Genomic DNA, 20875 nt, shown 5'->3' with positions numbered 1-20875 from the left:
AGCGACAAAACGCCGTTTTTTCAGCTTGTTCTACGAAACGCGTCGGCAACACGAGATCACATGATACGCCGCAAAACCACTTTAGCCTTCTTGCGTGTGTTTGCTCTGTTTGCATCTGAAGCTCCGACAACAAACTCGCAAACTCGCAAAGTGGAAGAAGACAATTTGATATCTCAAGCTGTCAAAGCTGCGGGCTGAGGGAAGAGAGAAGAAACCTGCCCAACTACGGCAACCAATTGACCTAGTATATAGATCTTGGAGGGTTATGGGATCTTAGATAGCGCTAGTTCTTCATGGCCGACGCCCCGTCACAGCTGCCGGCAGGCAACTCGCTTCCTTCTGGCGCCGGATTCCAGAATGCAGAGAGACAGAACAATGGAGAAACACCGCAAGACAGGCCAGCTGTCATGCAGGAGAACACTGTATGTGATGAGGCCCCATGAGTAATACCCGCTAGTTTGGGCCGTGACCTTATAACCTTACAACTAAGAATATATATACCCATCCTACCTACCAGAATACATCCCACAGCAGACATACCCTCTCTATAAGAAAAGAAAACTGACTCGTTGCGCGTTGCCTCTCAGCCTCTAGAATCAAACTCCACCCCTAAACTCGGTGCCAGTTTTCCTCCTCCGCCGGCTACAGCTTCAACCGCCTCCCGTGGCGTCACTCCGTCTGTGGACAACGAGACAGCAGCCAATAAACACCACGATAACCGGGACATCATCATGAGCGGTGGCTACGAAACAAGAGGTACTTATCGGGGGAATGGCGCGACTGGTACTGCCGGGGTTGTCAATGTTACCCCTCAACCCCAGGCTACGGGTGCGCCTGCACGAATATATATGAACGAAAAGATTGTACCATATCTTCTGGAAGGGATGAAGATGGTGGCCAAGGATCAGTGAGTATTTTATTCTTCTGTTTTATATCAGTTTCTTTAGCGTGCTAATGTATCGCTTTCTAAAAAAAACCTTAGGCCTACAAACCCATTGCAGGTGCTAGGGGAATATCTTATACAAAAGAGCAGCGAAATCGGAGAGACTGCTGGAGAACAGTCGAATACCTGATATGGCCATGATCCCCGATCCACAATGAGGAGATTTACACGCTAGACAGCAGTGTGCTAAATCAATACCCATGTTTTACGGACTTCCTCCAAGGATATATCATTTGGGCTTTTATGGGGGCGCCTGTATTAAAAGTGGTAGGCGCCAGATGAAGTGAATTGAAGTATGGCATATTGCTACAGCACCTGAATGCTTTAAAAATCATCATATGCTATATCACTCATAGCCAGCCAAACCTAGCAAGGTTTAGTCTTCTGTAATAAGAGCATGGACTCAAATGCAAATATGTATAAATCAGCAACGCTGAGGTATTGAAAAAGATTACTCCTGTCCAGTTAACTGACGATCATTCTATGCTTCCCCTGTGCTTTTAAGTGAAATTGTCTGCTTCAACAGACGAACGCTAACAAACTCGATGTCAGTGATAGCAATCTGGTAAAGGAGCACTTACCAGAGATATGTTACAGTTGGGTGTTCATATCTAGAGGATGGGTACATGTAGATGGCGTCGTCAAAGGCAAAGTGAAGATCATGGCCTGGGAAGTAGTGTGTCACAGCAGAGGGACAAGGATATGGGAAATCCTTTCCCTCCCACCATGTAGCCAATATAACGGGGGGTGTCAGGGGCTTCAGAGAGACGAGTGACATCGGCTCTTTCTTAGAAGCTATGTTTCGACTACGAGGACCGGCAGAGAGCGAGAAAGGCGAATCGCTCCGGGGTTTCCAGCTGAAGGATTTTGTAGCGTTGTAGAAATTTGAGAATTGTTTTTGATAGTGATTTGTGTTTTGTTTTGTTTTTTGTTTTTTGTTCTTTGGAAGCGTGAGACCACTCCTGGGCCAAAAGTGTAAGAGTCGTTACCCTCAATTTGTGTGAAGAGATGCAATACGGCGAAACAAGCTGACTACCGATAAGGGGGAGGGCCAACAGGGAAGAGATGGTGCGGAAGATTCTGCTGCCCACAAGAGAAAAAGCCGAAGGTATTACAACGTTTAGATATCCTGTGTTCCGCCGCCATGCTTCGTGATATTTAGCGACATGTAAAGAAACAGCTGGTTTATAGCGGACGGGTGACATGCCAAACAGACATTCGGCCTCAGACGTGAGCCGCGAGCCAGCTATTCGAAATTGTGTCGAAGCCATGCTAGAAGTGTGGGAGCGAAAGGTGATGTGTAACAAACATAGAAGCGCCGCCGTTACCGATTAAGTACCGATCCCAGCTGAAGATGCCGACAAGAAACCATGTGTGGAATACAGTAGTAGAATCAGAGGATGACAACCAGAGAAGGAAAAGATAAGCAAAGATAGAAACGGGGTGGGAACCGAGATCCAGGAAGCAAGCCTAGTAAAGAGGTCGAGCAGGGCTTGGGGTGAACCAAAACTCAGATGCCATTGTCGTTGGGGGCCTGCATTGGATACCTACCTAGCGGGGGCCGGTTCTATCGTCCCAACGGTTATCGTAAGCTCGACTGCCAGAAGGCTCATAAGACTCACGATGGGAAGGGGCGTCTGCATAACCCCCAGAAGCAGACTGCGCGCGAGCATCATCTCGGTCATAGTAGCCACCGCCTCGACGGTCTCCTCGGCGATCCCCACGATCACGGTCACGGTCGCCTCCCCTGTCACCGCGGTCACCGTACCTGTCATCACGTCCGGACGTGGCGTAGCGGTCGACGCCTCTGTGACCATAGTCATCACGATAATCGCGACGACTGCCACGGTCACTGTAGGAATCGTAGCGAGAACTGCGATAGCCATCATCGTAACGGCGACCATGGCCACCATACCCACCGCGACGATCGTCATAGCGATCATATCGACCGCCTCGACTGTGCCCACGGAATTCTGGTATTCATTTTTTTTATTTAGCAAATCTCTCTTATCAATTGTAGAAAACTTAGGGTGAGACTATACCGCGCTTGGGAGGCCCAAAGTACTTTCCGGGCGTAGGGGTTCTAGGGCGGCTACGGCGAGCCTTTTCGATGCTCAAGGTACGTCCGTCGATTACCTCGCCCTGTAGACCCTCTCTGGCCGCTTCTGCCTGGTCAGGAGTAGCCATGTTCACAAACCCGAATCCACGCGACTCCTTGGTGTGAGGATCAAGCATGATAGAGCAGTTTTCCACCTCACCATATTTCTCAAAGAGACGAGTCACGTCTGCTTCACTCAGACGGGGATGGATCCCAGTTACAAACAGGTTGGTGCCTGTGTTTTGAGCTCCCTCTTCATCATCCGCATTCTTCATCCGAGTATCCGTTCCTTCAGCACTATTTAAAGTTAGACACTATTCGTTTTCATCTCTTGTCTCTCGTTCTTCTTTTACTACTAGCACATCAAAGGGTAGTTCGGTGATATGGATTTCTTACCGGTCAGTTCGGCCGTTGGGAGAAGCGCTGCGGTTCCGGGTAGCGCGATTAGCATCCTGGGGTGACGCGCTACGTCGGCGGTATTGCGGATCTTTTTTTTTTCACAATCAAACGACAGGTTAATGCCTCAGTTTGAGCAGAAGTAGAGAGTGCTGGCCAGCATTACCTTCGAACCGATCGTTCTCATTTTCATACTCCATGTCGGCCATGGTTGGTCGATAATCCAGTTAGCAAAAAAAAAGCGGCTCTGGGGAGTTGCCACTGAGTCTTTCGTCCGGGCCGCCTGCTGCAAGCACCAACACACGAGAAAGCAGAAGGAATAGTACAGGCTGCGGCACCAGGCAACGTGAAAGAGAGGGAGAGGCGCGAGACGAGAGGCTAAAGATCGAGGAGGTTGGCCTTTTGATGTCTGGAGAAGAGCAAAAAGCTGATGAAAGCTTCACCTGGGCAGGAAGACGATCCTTTTAGCTATCGCTCGATCTGGACTAGCGCATGGTGTCCTTGGCTCCCGCAACTCTTTTTTTCGTGGTCAATATAAAGTAAGCCGAATATGGGGAGAGGATGATACGGCGTGGCAGCGTTGATATCCTGATATCCTGGTTTCGTTTCATTACTAACTACGTATTATCTTTCTAGTGAGGGGAATGTAAAGGCATAGAAGAAGGCGGAAGACATAAGGTGACCATCTCCGGAGAGGTACAAAGAAAATACAACAAGTAGCAAAGGGCTATTATCTAAATCCTCGCCATCGCTTTCGCGTCTTCTGCGACTTGGACCTGGAGGGTTCCTCTTCCGGGGCCGTAGCAGATGCAATATCTTGTCCAGTAGGCTCAGCTGGCGCATCCTCGACGCCATCATCGTCTCCAGCCAAGTCACGAAGTTCCTCGTCTCCAATATCACTAAGTTCCTCACTCATGCCCCGAACCAGCTCTCTACCGGTCCAGCGTTCTTCATGGATGGTGGTACCAATGGGGTCAAAAGGTTGCATGTACCACTGGATGCCACCTTGGGCTAGGGGTAGAAGCTGCTGGCCTTCTGAGAAGCTGGCAGGTGGTGTAGGAGGCGTGGCTTCATCTCGTGGAATCTGGGGTTGAAGGACGGGTGTGGATTGCTCTCCCGCCTTCTCCACAGGCAATTGGGGCGGTTCACCTTCGTTAGGGCCACTTTCTGACTCTCGCTTTTTGGAATGTGATGTCACCACCTCAGTGCTGTTCTCCTGGAGTTCTGGAGCATCCATCATTTCTGCGTCTTGGTCTTCATCACCTGCAAGGTTGCCATTCGTCTCTGGAGCGGGCTTCTCGTTGTTGGCCCGCTCAGACACCTTTTCGGTAATCTCGCTTTTAGATTCAGGAGTCAGGTTAAGGCCACTCTCTTGCATTTCAATCTCAGTTCCGTTTGGTAACGGCTGCGTTGCCATGTCAGTAAGTAAGGCAGCGTTGACTGCTTCTCCGGAGGAGGTGTTGATAGATCCTCTACGAGAGCCAACGCTATTTTCAAGAATAAGGTCAAGGCCCTTGAGCTCATTCTCATAAGGCTTGCCATTAAGCTCACTTTCTTTCTTCAAAGCATCCTCTAGCAGAGGTTGAACAGATTTGATTATTCGCTTAGCAAGTTTCCGTTTCTCTCGTTGTTCGTGGCTGAGCTCAGGAGCACGACCGCTGATCTGCATCTGTAACTCTGCTGTATCTCCAACAGAGGCAACTCCAATGCCCGAAGTGAAAACCTGTGCTAAGTCACGAGAAAATTCAGAGACAGAAGTATAGTACCGCTCTTCTAGCTTTGACCGAATTGTCTGGAAGCCAACAAAGAATACGCCCTTTCCATCCAATCTGTGAATGTTCAAAAAAAGACAATATTAGTAGACGAAATACTAAGGGCAGCGACTCCCGGAACTCTGGGAACTTACGCATGGGCTTTCTCAAATACCGGCCACAGCATTGGAGGTATAGGGAAGTAAACTATGTCAATAATACTTTGAAGGGTTTCTGCATCCTTGAGTTTTTCCTTTTCACGCTTCTTTACCTCGCCACATAACATCCGAACCTTATCAACGTCGTGATATAGTCTTTCCGCAAAGTCTATCCGGCGCTCAAGGCGTACAGATCCCGCACGTCCCATTCCAGAGAAATTCCTTCTGGTCATTTCCATAGATGAGAATGTTTCCAGTTGAAGTTGCAGTCGCTTCAACAATGCAGCACCTCGCCTAGCTTCTCGTTTAAGAGTCCAATACTTGCACGCGTCCTCGGCATACTGCTTTCTTTGACGAACTGTGAAACGGGCCAAAGAAGCGACAACATTGTCGAGCACAACTCGTGGGATAACCGGCGCTCCAGAGGGTAATTTCCAGATCGTTCTTGGATTTGGATTGGCACGCTTTCGCTTATTGTTACCGCCAACAGTTAACGTTAATCGAGGCGTTATAGGTCTGGCATCGCAGTCGTTGGGGTCCGTGCCTTCTTGGGTTTCCGGCCCCATGGCAAGGGCTGCGGCTTGGCTATCTCCCCATTTTTTCCCTTGCATGGCAGTGCGGTAATACTCCAGAGCTTGGGCGGTGGCGGAAGAGGTATTATGATCTGCCTGCCAGTCTGGTGGAACATGCTTATCACAATAGGCTTTGAGTTCGTTAGAGTCCTTTATTGCTGGGGCACCTGGTGTCAGTTTCATCCTGAGATAGAGATGGGCTCGCCTTCCACAAGTCGGGTGGAAAGCTACAAAGCAGTTCTTGTTGCTGCACTGTATGCAAGCTCCCATTTTCTGGCGGCAGATGTAACAAGTAAGTTTCCAACGGCTTCTCGGCACCTTCTCGATTTCAATCACTGGCTCCATTAAAGACGGGTTCCCTATCGAGACTTCTGGAATCCAAACCGCACAGAGAAGATGTGACCATTTAGCAGTATTTGTCTGTTTAAACGCACCTTCAGTGTTAGGACAGAAGATACAAGATGGAGACCCTCGACCAATGAGCTGACATTTGCGGCAAAGCCACTGGCCCTCGGGAATATAAGGCACTCCATAACACTCCTGGTGGACAGCCAGGTCACAGCCATCACAAAAGACGATGGCGTTAGCGTTCTCACAGTCCCCATCATCACATACAGCGCATTTGCTATCTTGTTCCTCTCCTGAGCCAGGATTCTCACCGTTCACTGCAACTGCAGAACTGGAACGCGGCCGTTGAGTTTGGGGTGGTTTGGGTTTAGGTTTAGGTATCCGTCGTTCTAGAGCATGCCATTCCTTTTCTATTTTAGTCATGGTAATTTCAAATATCGCAGGTTTGATCGGTTCGAATTCTTCAAGTTTTCGCTGCGTGTTATATTCTTCCAGCCATCTGGCATCCTGCTCGTCCATGTCGTACTCCACCCTACCCACGTCCGCGTTTGGAAGAGGTGGGCCGGCGTCTCCCTCAGTGGGCGGAGGCGGTTCTAGATCAAGATCACCATCCGTTACACCTTCAGATAGCCGGATCATCCTTCTCTCGTGCCGAACGAAAATGTCACTTTCCTGGTAGCCTACGCTCGCCATGGTACGGTCCACGTAATTCTGCTGTCCAACTCCCTTTTGCTCAAACGGTAGAAACGGATCTTTGACGACCCAGGATGGCTTTGGTAGCGTAAGCTTTTCTCGCGGATTCGACGTTGGCAGCAATACTCCTTTAGATTGCTCCGGTGTGTCATCTGCCCTTTTCGGGTTATCAAGACGACGTTTCGACGGGGACAGACTTGGTCCTCGACATCCATTCGGCGTACTGCTACCATCCCCATTAGTTCCAAAACCATTCCCGTTTGCTCCGTTTGAGGACGAATTCTCGTCGTTCACCAGTCCGTCTACTTCTTTTGAGCTAAACACGGCAATCTGGGCGTCAATATCGAGATCAGGGTGAAACTCCTCCCAACCACGTTCCTCACGAGGCATGTATCCTTCACTCTGGGTTACCGCCAATACTGCAGCTGCAGCAGAGCTATATCTCCGGGCTTGGGTTCTCGGTCGACTTGAACGCGAGGAAGAGGGAGTTGCGGGGTGAAGGCGTGAAGAGGCGTGGGAGTCGCGAGCAGGTCGAGTCCTAGGAGTGCTAGTTTTATTTCGCATCTGCGAGGATGCTCGCGGTGGCGGATCTATATCATCCACCTCGATATACCGTCCACCTCCTCCAGGACCCCCAGGAACATATTTTAGCTTCTTTCGTGGTGGTTCTCCAGGAGCTTGTACTGTCGTGTTTCGAGCCCCCTTCTGCGCTGTTTTGGGTCGTGGCTTGGGTGCCCGGGCTGCAGACGTCTTCCGCTGCATATTGGCGGTAGATGATGCCATCGCTTCGCTGCCTTCCCCCCCTTGTCTGCTGTAATAACTTTACTAGATCGAAAGGTAGAGGCGAGCTGGTTCACTTCTCCAAGGGTCTCGCTTCGTGTCTCCGTGCTTCCAACAGGTGTTTTCTTCGTCTGCGTTGCTTCACTGCGGCCTAGCGAGCAGTATCATGGTCCATCAATGCAGTCAAAGTAACCAACTCCATGCAAAACAAAAAGAAAAGGGGGAAAATTCCCTCCTAGCAGAGCAGCGTTGTCCTCAAGGTTGTCAAAACGTCGGCTATCCTCAAACGCCGTCACCAAGAGGTCGTCGCGGCTTTTTCGCTCTTTTTCCTTTTTTGGGTTGGAGTAGGCGCGCGCTAGCTTGTTTAGGTAAAGCACATGCCAAGCTTTTTGGCCGCCGGAAACAAGCGCGACTTTTTCCCGATGCGGAAACATAAAAACAGCTTCAACCTCTTCGTTTTCCTTTCTCGCTGCGAAGCGCAAAAAGGGGGGAGCTGGTTTAGCCTTGTCTCTCGACTTTTGATTTCCCCTTCGAAGGGCGAAGTGCAAGAGTATTTTCTGCGTGGTTGGTAGCAGCATGAGCGGTGCGGGCGATGACAGGTACGTACGTGGGGATTTTTCTTTTTTCCCTTTTTCTGGGGAAGGGAGTTTTTTTTCTTATGGTTGTCCTGACGTGAGCTTGTAGATGGCGAGGTGGCCGTGGGTATGACCATGGCCGTCCCCAGGGCCAGCGGCACCATAGTGGAGGATATCGAGATCGTCAGAGCGGCAGCCACGGCCATCGGAACCAAATGAACAACATGACGGCGACCGCCGCGTGGACGGGTCCTCCAAGTGGCCCCTCGCGCGAACCGCACATTCCTGTTCGAAGTTTTAACTCGGTTGAACTGAAGGATGCGCTGAGAAAAGGTATGGAAATACTATATGTGGGATTTGATCTCGAAACCGAGCCCGGCTTGTGCTAAGTACAGGTGCTTCTTATCGCAGATTACAAGAAGGGAGGACAGGGCGGTATGTCGAAGCCACGCTCTCCACAGTCCATATACCGAAGCTTTTCTCCGTATAGCTAATCCTTGGTGGTGGATACTTGGTTTGAAGAACCCCAACCAGTGATATATAGGCCAACAGGCAAAGATGGCAATCCAGTTCGACCCAGTGGACCTTGGGGTTCAAAGCGTATGCCTCCCAGACCTTCCATTATTCCGGCGTCCGCATGTTTATAGGAACATCCGAAACTGACAGGGGACCTAGCAAATTCTATGGCCAACGGCAAGGATTTCTTCCTTGAGCTGCGAAAGCAAATATCTGGGCTCCAGCAATCCAATGTCCAGGGCGGTTAATACCGCCTGAAGGATCTGGCAGAACTAGATAACGTGCACAAAGTAGCAACCAGAATCTTCTGTGGAAGGGAGGCATCTCTCGGAAGATAGATAGGCTGCAATACCGTGACCGGACTGAATGAGTAGCATCTTTAGTCCGCTCTTCCTCGTTAGAGATAGAACGAATGGCATCATTTTTTTTATCTCTTACAATTGACAGTTTTGCGTATATTTCTGCATGAATTACGTAGATCATTTCTTCAAGCCAGAGCTGAGAATAGTAATCTGTTTCATGTCGTGCTATTCTTAGGATATGTAGTTTCAGCTTCTCATGTACGATAAAACGGTCTTTCCTGCAGGTAAAGTCGTGATACAGGAAGAACATTGAGGTCCGGCCCCAATACACCTGTTCTTTGGCTGATATCTTCACTCATCGCCTGCTAAGACACTGGCACGCCTGTCTGCACTCATTCTTAAGCCTCACTCCTCTCCGACTTGTCTTCTTAGGGTGTTGCCGCAAGTGTCTGTTTAGAAGATAATCCGACATTGGCCCTTTTATCAATCGGGCTCTCAGGACTAAAAAGACCAGTTCGAGGGTGCATGGCAGCCCTTTCTCCTGTTTGCCGAATTCCTACGACGATGATACAGGCTGTACGATCCCGGACATTTCTCTGATGCATGATATATTCAACGTTTTAGCACCCGGCCGGCGGCTAGAGGTCGCTCACCAAGCCAATCCAATGCCTCCTTGCACGAGCCAATGTACAGCATACGGTGCCACGACACTAAAAGCGGAAAAGGGGCATATATGCATACATATGAAGTAGTATGGCCTGTTTCATCAAGGGCAGGCGGCCACGCAGGAGCTCTCTCTCCGTCCTCTGTGGCCGGTCCGGGGCACCCTGTGCTCCACCCAATCTCTGGATCTGGCATTTCTCGAATTCATCACAGACCCAGCATGACAGGTGGTTGACACAAAAATAACGGCGCGCCGTGCCAGGGCATGGAGAGCCAATAGCAACAGCCTTACGCCTATTAATAGTGGCGGTAGATGTTGGTTTGGGTCCTACTCCGTGCCGAGTCCCCGTCTCGAGATATAGGCGCGCTATATCTTGGGATTCCTGTCATATAGCCAGGACGTTTCGGCGGCCGGCTCCAGTACGCCATGTACACGTCAACAAGAGGACGGCGGTATGCGAATGAGTTAAGGGGGGCAAAGAGAGAAGAGAAGGGGGTATCCTCCATCCCCCGGTGGCCCCCTTGCCACACCCATGAAAAAGAAAACACGGACTGTCTGCGCAACAATATAGCGTTGGATGTACGAGGAGCCGGCTGCCTGGCAGGATCTCATGGGCTTCACAGCGGGTAGTCAACTCCCAGAGTGGCAATTACAAGTACCGTCAGTACGAGCTGTGTGTATCCTTGGCTTATGCGGGCCGAGTGGGTTGGCGGCTAACCACCGGTGCAATTGGTCGCTATTCCAGGGAGCGGGCCGTCCGTCAACTCTAATATCAACCAGGCCTGAGGGTCCCGGCCAGTTTCGCAGGTATCTCTCTCCGTTACGGTGATTCAGTCTCCTTCCAGGGCCGCAGGGGGATGTGTAACTACCGAGAGGATCTATCTTACTTATTGGGCACGGAGAATCTAGCTCACTAACTAGCCAACTGCTTCTAGTTTTCACGGCTAGGAGAGACGGTCGACGAACGAACTATTCATCCAATCACTCGACGGACTAACTTCGTTGACGAACGGGTTAACCGCCAACATGCTGATCTCTGTTGGAATGCCTCCTTGGTCAATGGCAACCCCGGAAAGGTACCTGTTCACCAGGCTGTCTCTGCGAGATGTAGCATATCTCGTACTCGGTCTGACCACAGCGAACCCTAAACGCCAGTCCTCTTCCAAAATTAGCACCACCCTGTCAGGCCAGGCAACTAATGCATCCCTCGTGCTGCATATTACTATGCACTTCTCCTCTCAGCAAGACGCTTGAGAGATGATGTTGTCCTAGCTGGGCCGGGGAAGCACCGTGGCAAGAGCTGCAGCCCGTTGGCATATTAGGGTACGACCCAACTCAAGATCTGCTTCAGAATCGACCAGGGTCCGACCCATTAGTTACAGACCCGCTCGTTTTGTCGTTTTTACCGGGTATGACAATAACTATGGGTCCTCGCAGAGAGCCGCCTATGTGCTAACAATGCGTCTGACCAGTGCTCAAAATTCTCGATACCCCCCCCCCCCGGCCAGTGAGCATTGCAGATTTGCGCGATTCCGGAAACCCATGACACATATATACTCCAGCCTAGTGCACAATTCAGCATTGTCAAACGCACTATTGGCTTTATTTGTTTTTTAGTTTGCCCCCCCTCTCCGTTCCATCGTCGAAGCGCCAGGTGTGTTTGGCCCAGGCTCAGGCCGCAGGAGCAGAACCCTCTTTTGGCCGTGGACAAGCCTCATGCGCGCACCGTGGCACTGGAGTACAAAATCCAAGTGACGATCCACCGCCTCCATATAAGAACCAAACTTTCTTCTCTTCTTCAACCGGTTCTCCTATTCGACCTCATATCAAAAGTTGAACAATTTGGCAGACTACCACGCTCTTTTTTTCTGGGAGGGTTGACAGCTTCACTCCTTGCCCTTTGCTCTTCCTCCATATAAGTCTATATCTATATTTTTTATATTTTCACTGCGCCGGCGCAGCCTCCTGGTCAACACACGCCCTAGGCTAATACAGGCAACAGTAGGTCAATTTCTCGCAAGGCTGGCCAGCGTGACGCCTACTGAAACCTTTCACTCTATACAACCCACTCTAATATGACTCCCCAAGTTGATTGCCGTTCTCTACCCATATTCAATATAATATTTTGTTATGATTCACGACTGTTTCCACATGCTTATGCCTATTCCTACTTTCCTTACCCCTCTAATACACACAATCAATCCTCACTTGTGAACTCCCATTTGCCAACAGGACTGGGGTACGAAGCCCTTTTACACCAGTGAACTCCCTCTAGCCTTCCGTTGCTATCACCTCCTGGCTTTCCTTTTTCTCATCCCCATATTCCTTGCATAACTTCCTTGACGGCGCACGGAGTGATTTTGATTTCTACACACAAAAAAAGTGCGAACAGCCCTCTCTCTTTCTCTGCAACCCCCGGGGAGCTCCTTTTATCTGAGGAAAAACGGAAGACTGAGATGCCGAAACAGACACCAGCGCGATCATCGAAGAAATCTGGTCCATATCCTTCTCCGAAGCGAAGGCGAGCGCTATCCTCTCAAACCAGAGTAGGAATAGCAGCCTCTCCATCAGTCCCAGAACCTGAGCCTGAACCTGAACCAGTCAGACCGGCAGCTATGAATACCAGCCGAATGGCGACGGGTGCCTCCGCTACCATGGCATCCCAGGCAGCAAATCCTTGGCAGAGAACAGCGACCCCTGTATACTCTATGCCCCCTCCCCTCTCGTATACACAGCGGCTATCAATGCCTGAGAGGCTGCCTATCCACCCGCCTCCGAGCCCTGGAACCCCCGGCCACCTTCCGAGTGCATCAACCCCTTGGTCCGCGCAGGATGATGAAATTTTGCTAGCCGCACGAGCCCAAGCACATGGTTGGAACCAGATTCAACGGGATAATTTTCCCACAAAGTCGTCAAATGCATGTCACAAGCGCTATGAGCGACTGATTGCCAAACGTCGTGGCTCGGACTGGAATGATGAACGAGTTGACAAAGTCGCTAGCTACTACATGCAATTGCGGGAAAAGACATGGCAGCCCTTGGCTGAGGCTGTGGGTGAGGACTGGAGGGATGTGGAAAAATTGGTAAGTCAAGACGAGCTCGTTCGTCCCCTGAGCCAGGTTCACTTCTCTGTCTACTTGGATTTTTACTCTGCCGCTGGCCCCCGATCCATCCCTTTTTCCCGCAAATACCGTCTCGAGTTGGAAAAGAGACTAATGCAAGACATACATAGTGCCTTGAGCGGGGCGCAAGGACCCTTCTCCCAACACTGGGACAGCGTGACCTAGCGCAGGGCGCTTCGGAACCAGCCAGTCGTCGTGGCAGCCATGATAGCCACGATGACGAAAAGCTGAGCATACACAACCTCCTACACTAATCCATCCCCTCACGAAGCATGGCTTCTCCTCCACATTTATTTTGTTACTGTACCCATTCTTAGGGAGGGTATCTGATTTGCTGCATGGCGTTTCGTTTTTTTCTTTCTTTCTTTTTTTTTTTTTTTATGTCTTATTGCATGGTTCAGTGTCTTGTGTTCTAATGTCAGGGGAGGATTGCTTCTTGCATTCTGGAATTTTGGTATCATGGTTCCCTTTTTGACGGCCAATACCCTTTTATATCTCGTTAAAACTGGCGTCATCTCATCGATTTGATGGTTTCTTTTGGATGAATAAATGGGTTAAACCAAATCATGTGAAACTATGGCGCTTGCTTGCATATTTCGTGTACTGTTTTGGTCCTATTCTATATGTTTTCTTCTTTGGTATGGCAAGAATGTCTTTCCCATCTCCTACAATCACCGCGGTTAGTAACTTCTTGACCAAAAATTCGAAAGTATCCTGGGACCTTTTCGGAGTTGCGCAAGAATGCTGTTTGCAGTATAAATTTCGTTATTACAGGGATATTCTCCAAATATATGGGTCCAACAAAGCGAAAGCGAGACCATTGCGAATAGTGTTATCCCGTAATCTGTTCCCAGCCCTCGGGGCCAAGTATACCGCCATCTGTAGCTGCAGGGTCTAGGTTCCATTTTCGAATAGCTTGTGACTTCCCGGATGTCCTCCAGCCTGCCTCAAACATCTCGATGCCAGCCCAACCAATCATAGCTGCATTATCAGTGCAGAGATATAAGGGAGGTGCGATGATATTGACGTCAGAGAACCCTCGTACATCCAAAAAGGAGCGCAGGATATGCCGCAGATATTGGTTCGCGGCAACACCACCGCTAACGACAACAGTTTTGACAGGAGGCCCTGGTCCCAACTTTTCCATGTCAATACTATTGGTAGCGCCAGATGATACATTTTCTAAAGCCAGGACAATGCGAGAAGCAAGGTGTTCAAAACAAACACGCATAAAACCCCTGCAAAACTCAATCCGACCTTCCTCCGGGAGAAAATCAAGGTTGAGGTTGTTCATTTCTTCTTTGGTCTTCCTTCGCTGTACATATTTCCCATTCGCCATGGTCTCAACTTCTCTTTGGGCGGCGGATAATAACCCAGCGAATGTAAAAGCCATTGTTTTCAAGCCGGCGTATGGCAGGGTTAGAGACCAGCCATACTGGGCGTTTGTTATAGGCCTAGCCTCTTGTCCCCTCGTTGCTGGAGGTTTGTAGTCAACGTAATCGGCACAACCGTTTGGAAATGCGTACGCTTCCAATTGTTTGCCATACATTGTTGTCTTGCTTTGGTTGATGTAGGATGACGGTAATGCCATACGGGCAAATTTATCCAGCACATCCCCTATCGCCACATCAACTGTCGAGGCTAGCGTTTCATGGCTCGTGAGTGACTTGGAATACGCGAGGAAGCTATGTCCACCGGACACAAGGACTGATATAAACGGGAACTCCGGCTTTAGCGTACGTATGTCACCATTCTCGGGCCCAGGCAGTATATCAAGAGCATTCGCTAGTCTCGGCGTGAGCAGGTGAGCCTGCATATGATGCACACCAACAATGGGGACTTGCCAGGCGACAGACAGTCCTTTCGCTAACTCTAAACCTACGGATAGATTAGAGCGCATCCCAGGTCCACGGGTAACGGATATGAAATCCGGCTTAAGCTTGGTAGATCTAGTCCCATCACTCGTAGATGGCAGTTGGATAGCCCGGGAGACATAGGGGTTGGACTCCCCAGCTTTCTCCAGAATAGGCCCAGGAGGGGATGGTAAATGGGAGAGCGCTTTATCCACAAGGTCTGCTAAGTTAGCCTGATGCGATTCTAGTGATACAACGGGATGAATGCCGCGATATTCCCGGCTATCAGCGGTGATATTTTGGAGGAAGTGAAGGGTTGCGTTTGGCCTGGATGTTCGGCGGGACGAGGTGTCTTCGGTTTTGGGGCCATGTTTCTCAACAATGGCAACAGAGGTATCGTCACTGCAACCAACAAATATAAGAATTAGCTATGATGCTTTTAAATATCCATATTTTTAAATTTCAATTGGGGGCTCGGTGAATATCGGGTGCATGCTACCATGATGTTTCAATGGCTAACGTCAATAGCGGTCTTCGATGTGAAGAAGCAAATGCAGCTTGTCTTTCTAGGCAATTCAGTGACTTTATTACCGGCCGACGATAAAGTGACATTGAGAAACAACGACGTTGTTGTCATGACCAGTTGCATCTGCTCGTTTCAAGGTCTGAACTTGCANNNCAAAAATTTTGACGTTGAATTTAGCCTCAAGAAGTAACTTGTTAGTAAACCGGCTTAATTAGGTTATCGATAACAAGCACGGGCTTATCTGTAAAGTTATACCCCCTTTTATGATGAGTTTTTTTTTTTACCTGCGTAGAAGTATTTGATAGGACGGACTCTAGGCATTATAATAACAGTTGATGCTATAGGCAGCTTCGATAAAGGAGTGTTTGCTTATGCATCGTTACTTAATTGCTTAGGCAACAAATGTGAAGAGAGAATATTTCTGAAAATGAACGCATATGGTAGTTAAGCCTTATTGGATTTTTAGTAACTAAACGATAGAATAATAAGGACTTATCTGATCATAAATTAGTACGTTATTTTCCATTCCGAGAACAAACCCGCTGATACCATAGGCAACACAGGAAACAATCATAACCTCATAAAGGACATTAACCCATCAAAAAACGTAGCCATCCTGTGCTATTACGCTTTCGAACCAGCAAAAGCATCCCAATGCCATGCATGCTTGCTATAAGAAGACCAAAAAAAGAAACCAGCGATTCCAGGAAGCACCCATATCGCGAGGGTTGAAGCGTAAGTGAACCGATCATGCCTCCGTAGTGATTAGAATGAGGGAGACAGAGAGATCAAGTAGCATTGTCAAGTAACGATCGGTCTGTATCTTGTCATGACGCTGCGGAGCCTTTGACTAAGAAATCTGATAGACGGCTCAAGGAACTGGTCGGGATATGGCTGGAAGGGACAGAGAATTGAGCGAAAGGGGCAAGAGTCATTCAAGAATAGCCGGCGGTGGCACGGGCCCACCGTCTCTCTCGTCTATCTTCCTTGGACATGGCGGAACTGCTGCTACCATAGTATTCATCATGGTTCTCTATTGGTGTAAGGTAGCGGACCTCTGGTTCAGTGTTGAATCTTGTTCTCTTGTCAGCAACACCACTAGACGACGACTGTGTCTTCTTGAGGATGCTTTTGGCGTTGCATGAGTTGCTGTAAGTCGAGTAGCATGGCTGAGTGAATCTAGAGCTGTGAGTGGCGTTGTATGCAGCTGGACTCCGTGGTGACAGTGGCGTTCTGGGTATGGAGAGGGCGGCTGGGGATTTGAGGGAGAGGGAGGCCGTGTTGGTGGTGGCAGCGGAAATGCTCAAAGAAAGCTTTGGTTTGGCGGCACGAGCTGCTGAGAACATGATGACGGACAGAACGTGCCTTTTAGCGGGTATTGATTTTTTTGTTTTTTAAAAAAGTGGATTTTATTTGCTTGGTTATGAAGATCAATCAAGTGAAGGCGATCAGAGACTCGAATATGGCCGAGAAATAGCTGGGCTGACGCTCAAGTCGAGATGGGCGATATCGTCGGATATAAATGTCGACTCAACAGACAATAACGAAGAAGCAGACTAGGTAGAATTGCGTAAACGGCAAAATGTATGTTGGCCCAGCCAAAAAGGGGGTTGTATGGTGTATATATTTAGTATTTTAGGGGGTTGGGGAAAGGGGATAAAACGACGGGTGAGCGTTTGTTGAAACAACCGAAGGCTAAAAAAGGGACTGAATAAAAAAAAAAAGACCAGCTTTTTTTGTTAGGGGCAAGAAGTGAAACGCAAACAGTCGCAAAGCAAGGGGCGCAACAATAAAAGGGCGAGTAATCTCGAAACAAGAGGGCGACGAGTGCGGAACCCCCGGTCCTATTTATGGACGCGCCGCCGCCAGGCTCGCTCATATGCAGCTGTATGCAGTCGGTGTGCGAGCTGGCGGTTGATTCGCCCTCGTCATTCGACTGCAGATGCCTCTTGCAGTCACACAAGCAGGGAAGGGGGGTGATTCCGGGAGTGTCCTTGTGAGGTCATGGCCAATGACAACAGCAGGTTTCCGGTGCCATCGCCTGCATATGCATCTAAGGAGCAGGATGATGTGACGGGCACGCTGCACACCAACCCAACAATGCCTGCGTGTGTCTTTGATTGGCCGGCTTGATGGCTGGGAGAGAGGATCAAGCCTTCTGCGAGGGCTTCCAAGGTGTTTGTTCGGATACTCCAAGCGAGGATGGTCACTGGTATCCCGCCCGTCCTGCAGCCACTGTCATCGTAAAAAGGCCCAATATCACGGTGATAAAAGTGAATTCTAGTTACCACATCGATAAGATAACTAGTTAGTCTTGAACCTTGCGGATCAGTTACCCCTCTCTGGCGAGCCGACTATCGAGGACGCTGAGTGATGGCTGATCCGTTGCTTGATGCGGGAGATGAAGGTTCTCATTCGAAGTCCAACACGGTGTAGTTGACGAGTTGACGAGTTGCCGATGAAGCCGACGATGACCAGACTGAGGTCGTAACTGTTCTCTCCCGTCCGTCGGGTGCTTTGCCGACCGCAAACATCTTTCCTCTGGCCCGTTGTGCCAACAGTTATCAGCTTGACGGTCCTGTGATGAGCAAAACCGGCTGCCACGTCGTGCTCTGTGTACGAGTTTTCGGCCTCAACGAAGGGCCTGTTGCTGGTGATACGCAGCTGGTTGAGACTGACTGCCCGATTCATGACATCTGGCACCTTTATTCTTTCCCACTTCTCTGTATGCAGCCTGATATAGTGATATTAGGACACACAGTCGCGGCATCTGTGACATGGATAAACTAGTGAAGTTGGGCTGTCACTGCGGCACTCAACTGCTGATGTTCCCAACAACCAAATATCCTCGCTTTTTGGCCCTCAATATACTGTTCCACGTCTGCTCCGCGCATGACACGGCCTGACTATCCTGCTGATCAACATCTGCTGCTGTTGCCGGTGGTGGATTGTTGGCAGAGGGGGAACATCAGGAAATGCTGGGCGGCAACCTGTTCTGCTCAGCACAACGCGAGACAGCCATAGACAGTGCCCAATACTGTCTATACGCCCAAATGCTTGTCAAGAAAAAGATACCAAGTTTGTAGAGTCACCCTCCAAATATAACTGGAAGTTTGGTGATCTCTTGATACCGAAGCCATATCGACACATTTATATCACCGAAATAGCGTTCATGTGTCATATTCCAGGTTTCACTGGTGTTTATCAATCCTCAATCCAGGTAAAGGTCATCTTTTAATTTGTAATTCAGTTTATTGTATACTCCATTTATATATCCAAAACGCCGTTTAAACCAAAATAGAGTGCTAAATTATGTCACATAGCATTATATGCCAGCCCTCTACCCAAAATCCCACTGATGCATCTTTCCAACAAATGACCCTAGTTGCTATCCGGATACTGCTCATCATAGTTTGTATCGCCCGAGATAAGTTTTGGGAGATTCAAACTCGTGCTCCATCGGATCATTTGAGTAGAGGCCTGTTCGATCATCTCACCTTTATGCACTGCGATGTCACTGAGATGGCTACCATTCCCTGCTGGACGGTGATGGTTAAACAGTTGCGGCTGCACTGTCACACAAATATTTCTGACACGGCCTTGGATACCCTCACATGCATCCCGGAGCATAAGATCGTAAGGGGCATTGAACTTCTTCACGCCAAATTCATATAGGAGTCTCCGTGCCGATTTCTGGGTCACGCCGTACACAAGGGAGCAAACGGGCGTCATTGCGTGGTGGAACACCCTTGTATGCGGTGGAAATACTGTTTTAAACTCTTCATTTCCCGGGAAGAGCACGAGATGCTTCTGTTCGGGGACCGTGGGGTCATTTCTTTGGATAACTCGACCCTTAGGTATATCCTTTCCAACATCCCGAAGAGCAGGGTCTGGAAAATTTACTCCACAATGGCCTGGCCACAGTATATCCCAATTATCTCCATAGGGAGAATTCACAGGCGGGATAGTATCGTTGTTTATATGGATTTCTTTCAGCGCTCCTGGAGAATTTCTAGGATCAAGGAAGGTTGGGTCCGCATACGCAAGATGCTCTCCCCCTGAAAGGGGCTGGACCAGAGCCCTGGAGGCAAGTGCAAAATCCCTAAGCTGTGATTTGATGCGTATATCCCAATCTGCATCATCCTCAAATATCAGGGCAGTATTTATATTGTTTTCCACAATACTAGGTTCACTGAATTAGCACCTAGATATCTCAAATATCAAAGTTGTGCATTGGGGAGGGGGGACCTGGGCTATACTCTGAAAGTGCATCGAGATGACCCCTCCAGCTCCCAATATTTGCAGCCTTGAAGTACTGGTGTGTTGCAGGTGGTGGTAAGGCCTTATCCACAACGTTCTCCCCCCTAATACCGTCAACCCAATGGAGTTTGATGCCGCTGACAGCAGCCAGCAGCACAATGGCATCACGCCGGTCAGTCCGTGAGGGGAGGTTAACAACATATATTCGCTCAAACTATGCGCAAAATTGAGAATCGAGTTAGCAAAAAGGGCCGCGTATTATAAACCTGGACTACTATGACTATACACCAACATACTCCGAGAGTAGAATTGAACACATCATTCAGATTGTCAACGTCCTTTTGTTGAGTATAAGGGCCAGCAGTCCGGGAGTTTCTCCAGTAGCCGGGTCGATGGAGGGTAAATAAAAGCGCAGTAAAGAATACCAGGCTCCCCGCCGCAACGAGCAGCAGTAATTTCTTGTTGAGAAGCTTTGTCTGTTGAAAGAGAAGCATCGTGGTATTAAACTACCTATATTTGGGGGTAATGAACGAGAGCTGGGAATGCTTCGGGAGAGTGGTGAAGAGAACTATTTATCAGATTTAAAAAAAGGGGGGGCGCTACTTCAATGGATATATGGAGGGCAGAGCATCACCACTAGTTAGCGAAGTGGGAATTCTGAGCATTGTTGGCAGTTATAGTGGAGGCCAGTGGGCCTCAGATATAGCCTGGAGGGAGCCAGACCAATGCATCGTCAATTCTTTATTTTTTCATTTATTTATTTATTTTTTTTTTTTTTCAACGTCCGCGGCAAACGTATAAATAACTACATGACATGGGCATTTAATACGATGTGTCAAGGGATTCTGGTAGCCAATTTGTTGACGAGAATCCCCTATTCTTGATCTTAAAGGGCTGTGTTATTGGCCACTACTACATACATAACTATTGAGTGTTTAGAGATCCCCTATCAAAACTAATCTATACTGAGGCATGGGCTGTACTTCCTCATTGACAGGAGAAAAGAATTCGTTGGAAAGCATGGCCTCTGGAAATCCAGGCGCTTATGAGGCGGCGTCAATACCTATCTACCTAGTTAACTAGTCATCCTTTTCCATCTCTCTGCTCTTTGCTAGATGCCGGGTAGGCTCTTAAAGTGAATACCATATCCTCATTTCCCGGGAATCTGTGGCAATTCTTACTACCTCCTAACTTACGGCACATTAATAACTGGTACATCATGGGAAAATTTCCAAAACTAAACATGAGGGTAATACATCTCGTTGTATTCAAACTGATTGCTGTTGCATTGGCGTTTGGTAACAGTAAGAATCGCTTG

At 49.0% G+C, this 20875-nt stretch overlaps 8 protein-coding genes across 8 annotated transcripts; 2 read left to right on the top strand and 6 right to left on the bottom strand.

The window, feature by feature from the left end:
• Positions 1 to 293: 293 nt before the first annotated feature.
• Positions 294 to 911, top strand: TRV_06237 (uncharacterized protein; the record flags this gene model as incomplete). Its single annotated transcript, XM_003025788.1, has 2 exons — positions 294 to 422; positions 588 to 911. The coding sequence occupies 2 exons, from the start codon at positions 294 to 296 to the stop codon at positions 909 to 911; spliced, it is 453 nt and encodes a 150-aa protein (XP_003025834.1).
• A 2057-nt stretch (positions 912 to 2968) lies between these two features.
• TRV_06236 (transformer-SR ribonucleoprotein, putative) lies at positions 2969 to 3316 on the bottom strand (the record flags this gene model as incomplete). Its single annotated transcript, XM_003025787.1, has 1 exon — positions 2969 to 3316. The coding sequence occupies one exon, from the start codon at positions 3314 to 3316 to the stop codon at positions 2969 to 2971; it is 348 nt and encodes a 115-aa protein (XP_003025833.1).
• An 851-nt stretch (positions 3317 to 4167) lies between these two features.
• TRV_06235 (uncharacterized protein) lies at positions 4168 to 7742 on the bottom strand (the record flags this gene model as incomplete). Its single annotated transcript, XM_003025786.1, has 2 exons — positions 4168 to 5266; positions 5344 to 7742. The coding sequence occupies 2 exons, from the start codon at positions 7740 to 7742 to the stop codon at positions 4168 to 4170; spliced, it is 3498 nt and encodes a 1165-aa protein (XP_003025832.1).
• A 161-nt stretch (positions 7743 to 7903) lies between these two features.
• TRV_06234 (uncharacterized protein) lies at positions 7904 to 8520 on the bottom strand (the record flags this gene model as incomplete). Its single annotated transcript, XM_003025785.1, has 2 exons — positions 7904 to 8254; positions 8347 to 8520. The coding sequence occupies 2 exons, from the start codon at positions 8518 to 8520 to the stop codon at positions 7904 to 7906; spliced, it is 525 nt and encodes a 174-aa protein (XP_003025831.1).
• Positions 8521 to 12252: 3732 nt separating this feature from the next.
• TRV_06233 (uncharacterized protein) lies at positions 12253 to 13083 on the top strand (the record flags this gene model as incomplete). Its single annotated transcript, XM_003025784.1, has 1 exon — positions 12253 to 13083. One exon carries the CDS (start codon positions 12253 to 12255, stop codon positions 13081 to 13083), a length of 831 nt encoding a protein of 276 aa, XP_003025830.1.
• A 667-nt stretch (positions 13084 to 13750) lies between these two features.
• Positions 13751 to 15420, bottom strand: TRV_06232 (uncharacterized protein; the record flags this gene model as incomplete). The annotated part of the gene is made up of 2 exons (XM_003025783.1): positions 13751 to 15199; positions 15292 to 15420. The coding sequence occupies 2 exons, from the start codon at positions 15418 to 15420 to the stop codon at positions 13751 to 13753; spliced, it is 1578 nt and encodes a 525-aa protein (XP_003025829.1).
• Positions 15421 to 16232: 812 nt separating this feature from the next.
• TRV_06231 (uncharacterized protein) lies at positions 16233 to 16643 on the bottom strand (the record flags this gene model as incomplete). Its single annotated transcript, XM_003025782.1, has 1 exon — positions 16233 to 16643. One exon carries the CDS (start codon positions 16641 to 16643, stop codon positions 16233 to 16235), a length of 411 nt encoding a protein of 136 aa, XP_003025828.1.
• Positions 16644 to 18678: 2035 nt separating this feature from the next.
• TRV_06230 (LPS glycosyltransferase, putative) lies at positions 18679 to 20051 on the bottom strand (the record flags this gene model as incomplete). Its single annotated transcript, XM_003025781.1, has 3 exons — positions 18679 to 19489; positions 19557 to 19771; positions 19854 to 20051. The coding sequence occupies 3 exons, from the start codon at positions 20049 to 20051 to the stop codon at positions 18679 to 18681; spliced, it is 1224 nt and encodes a 407-aa protein (XP_003025827.1).
• Positions 20052 to 20875: the final 824 nt, after the last annotated feature.

The sequence above is a fragment of the Trichophyton verrucosum genome (genome assembly GCF_000151505.1).
Source record: "Trichophyton verrucosum HKI 0517 chromosome Unknown contig00683_1.f1.exp, whole genome shotgun sequence".
Lineage (NCBI taxonomy): Eukaryota > Fungi > Ascomycota > Eurotiomycetes > Onygenales > Arthrodermataceae > Trichophyton > Trichophyton verrucosum.
The sequence above is the reverse complement of the archived record's forward strand: the minus strand, read 5'-3'. Positions and strand labels throughout refer to the sequence as shown.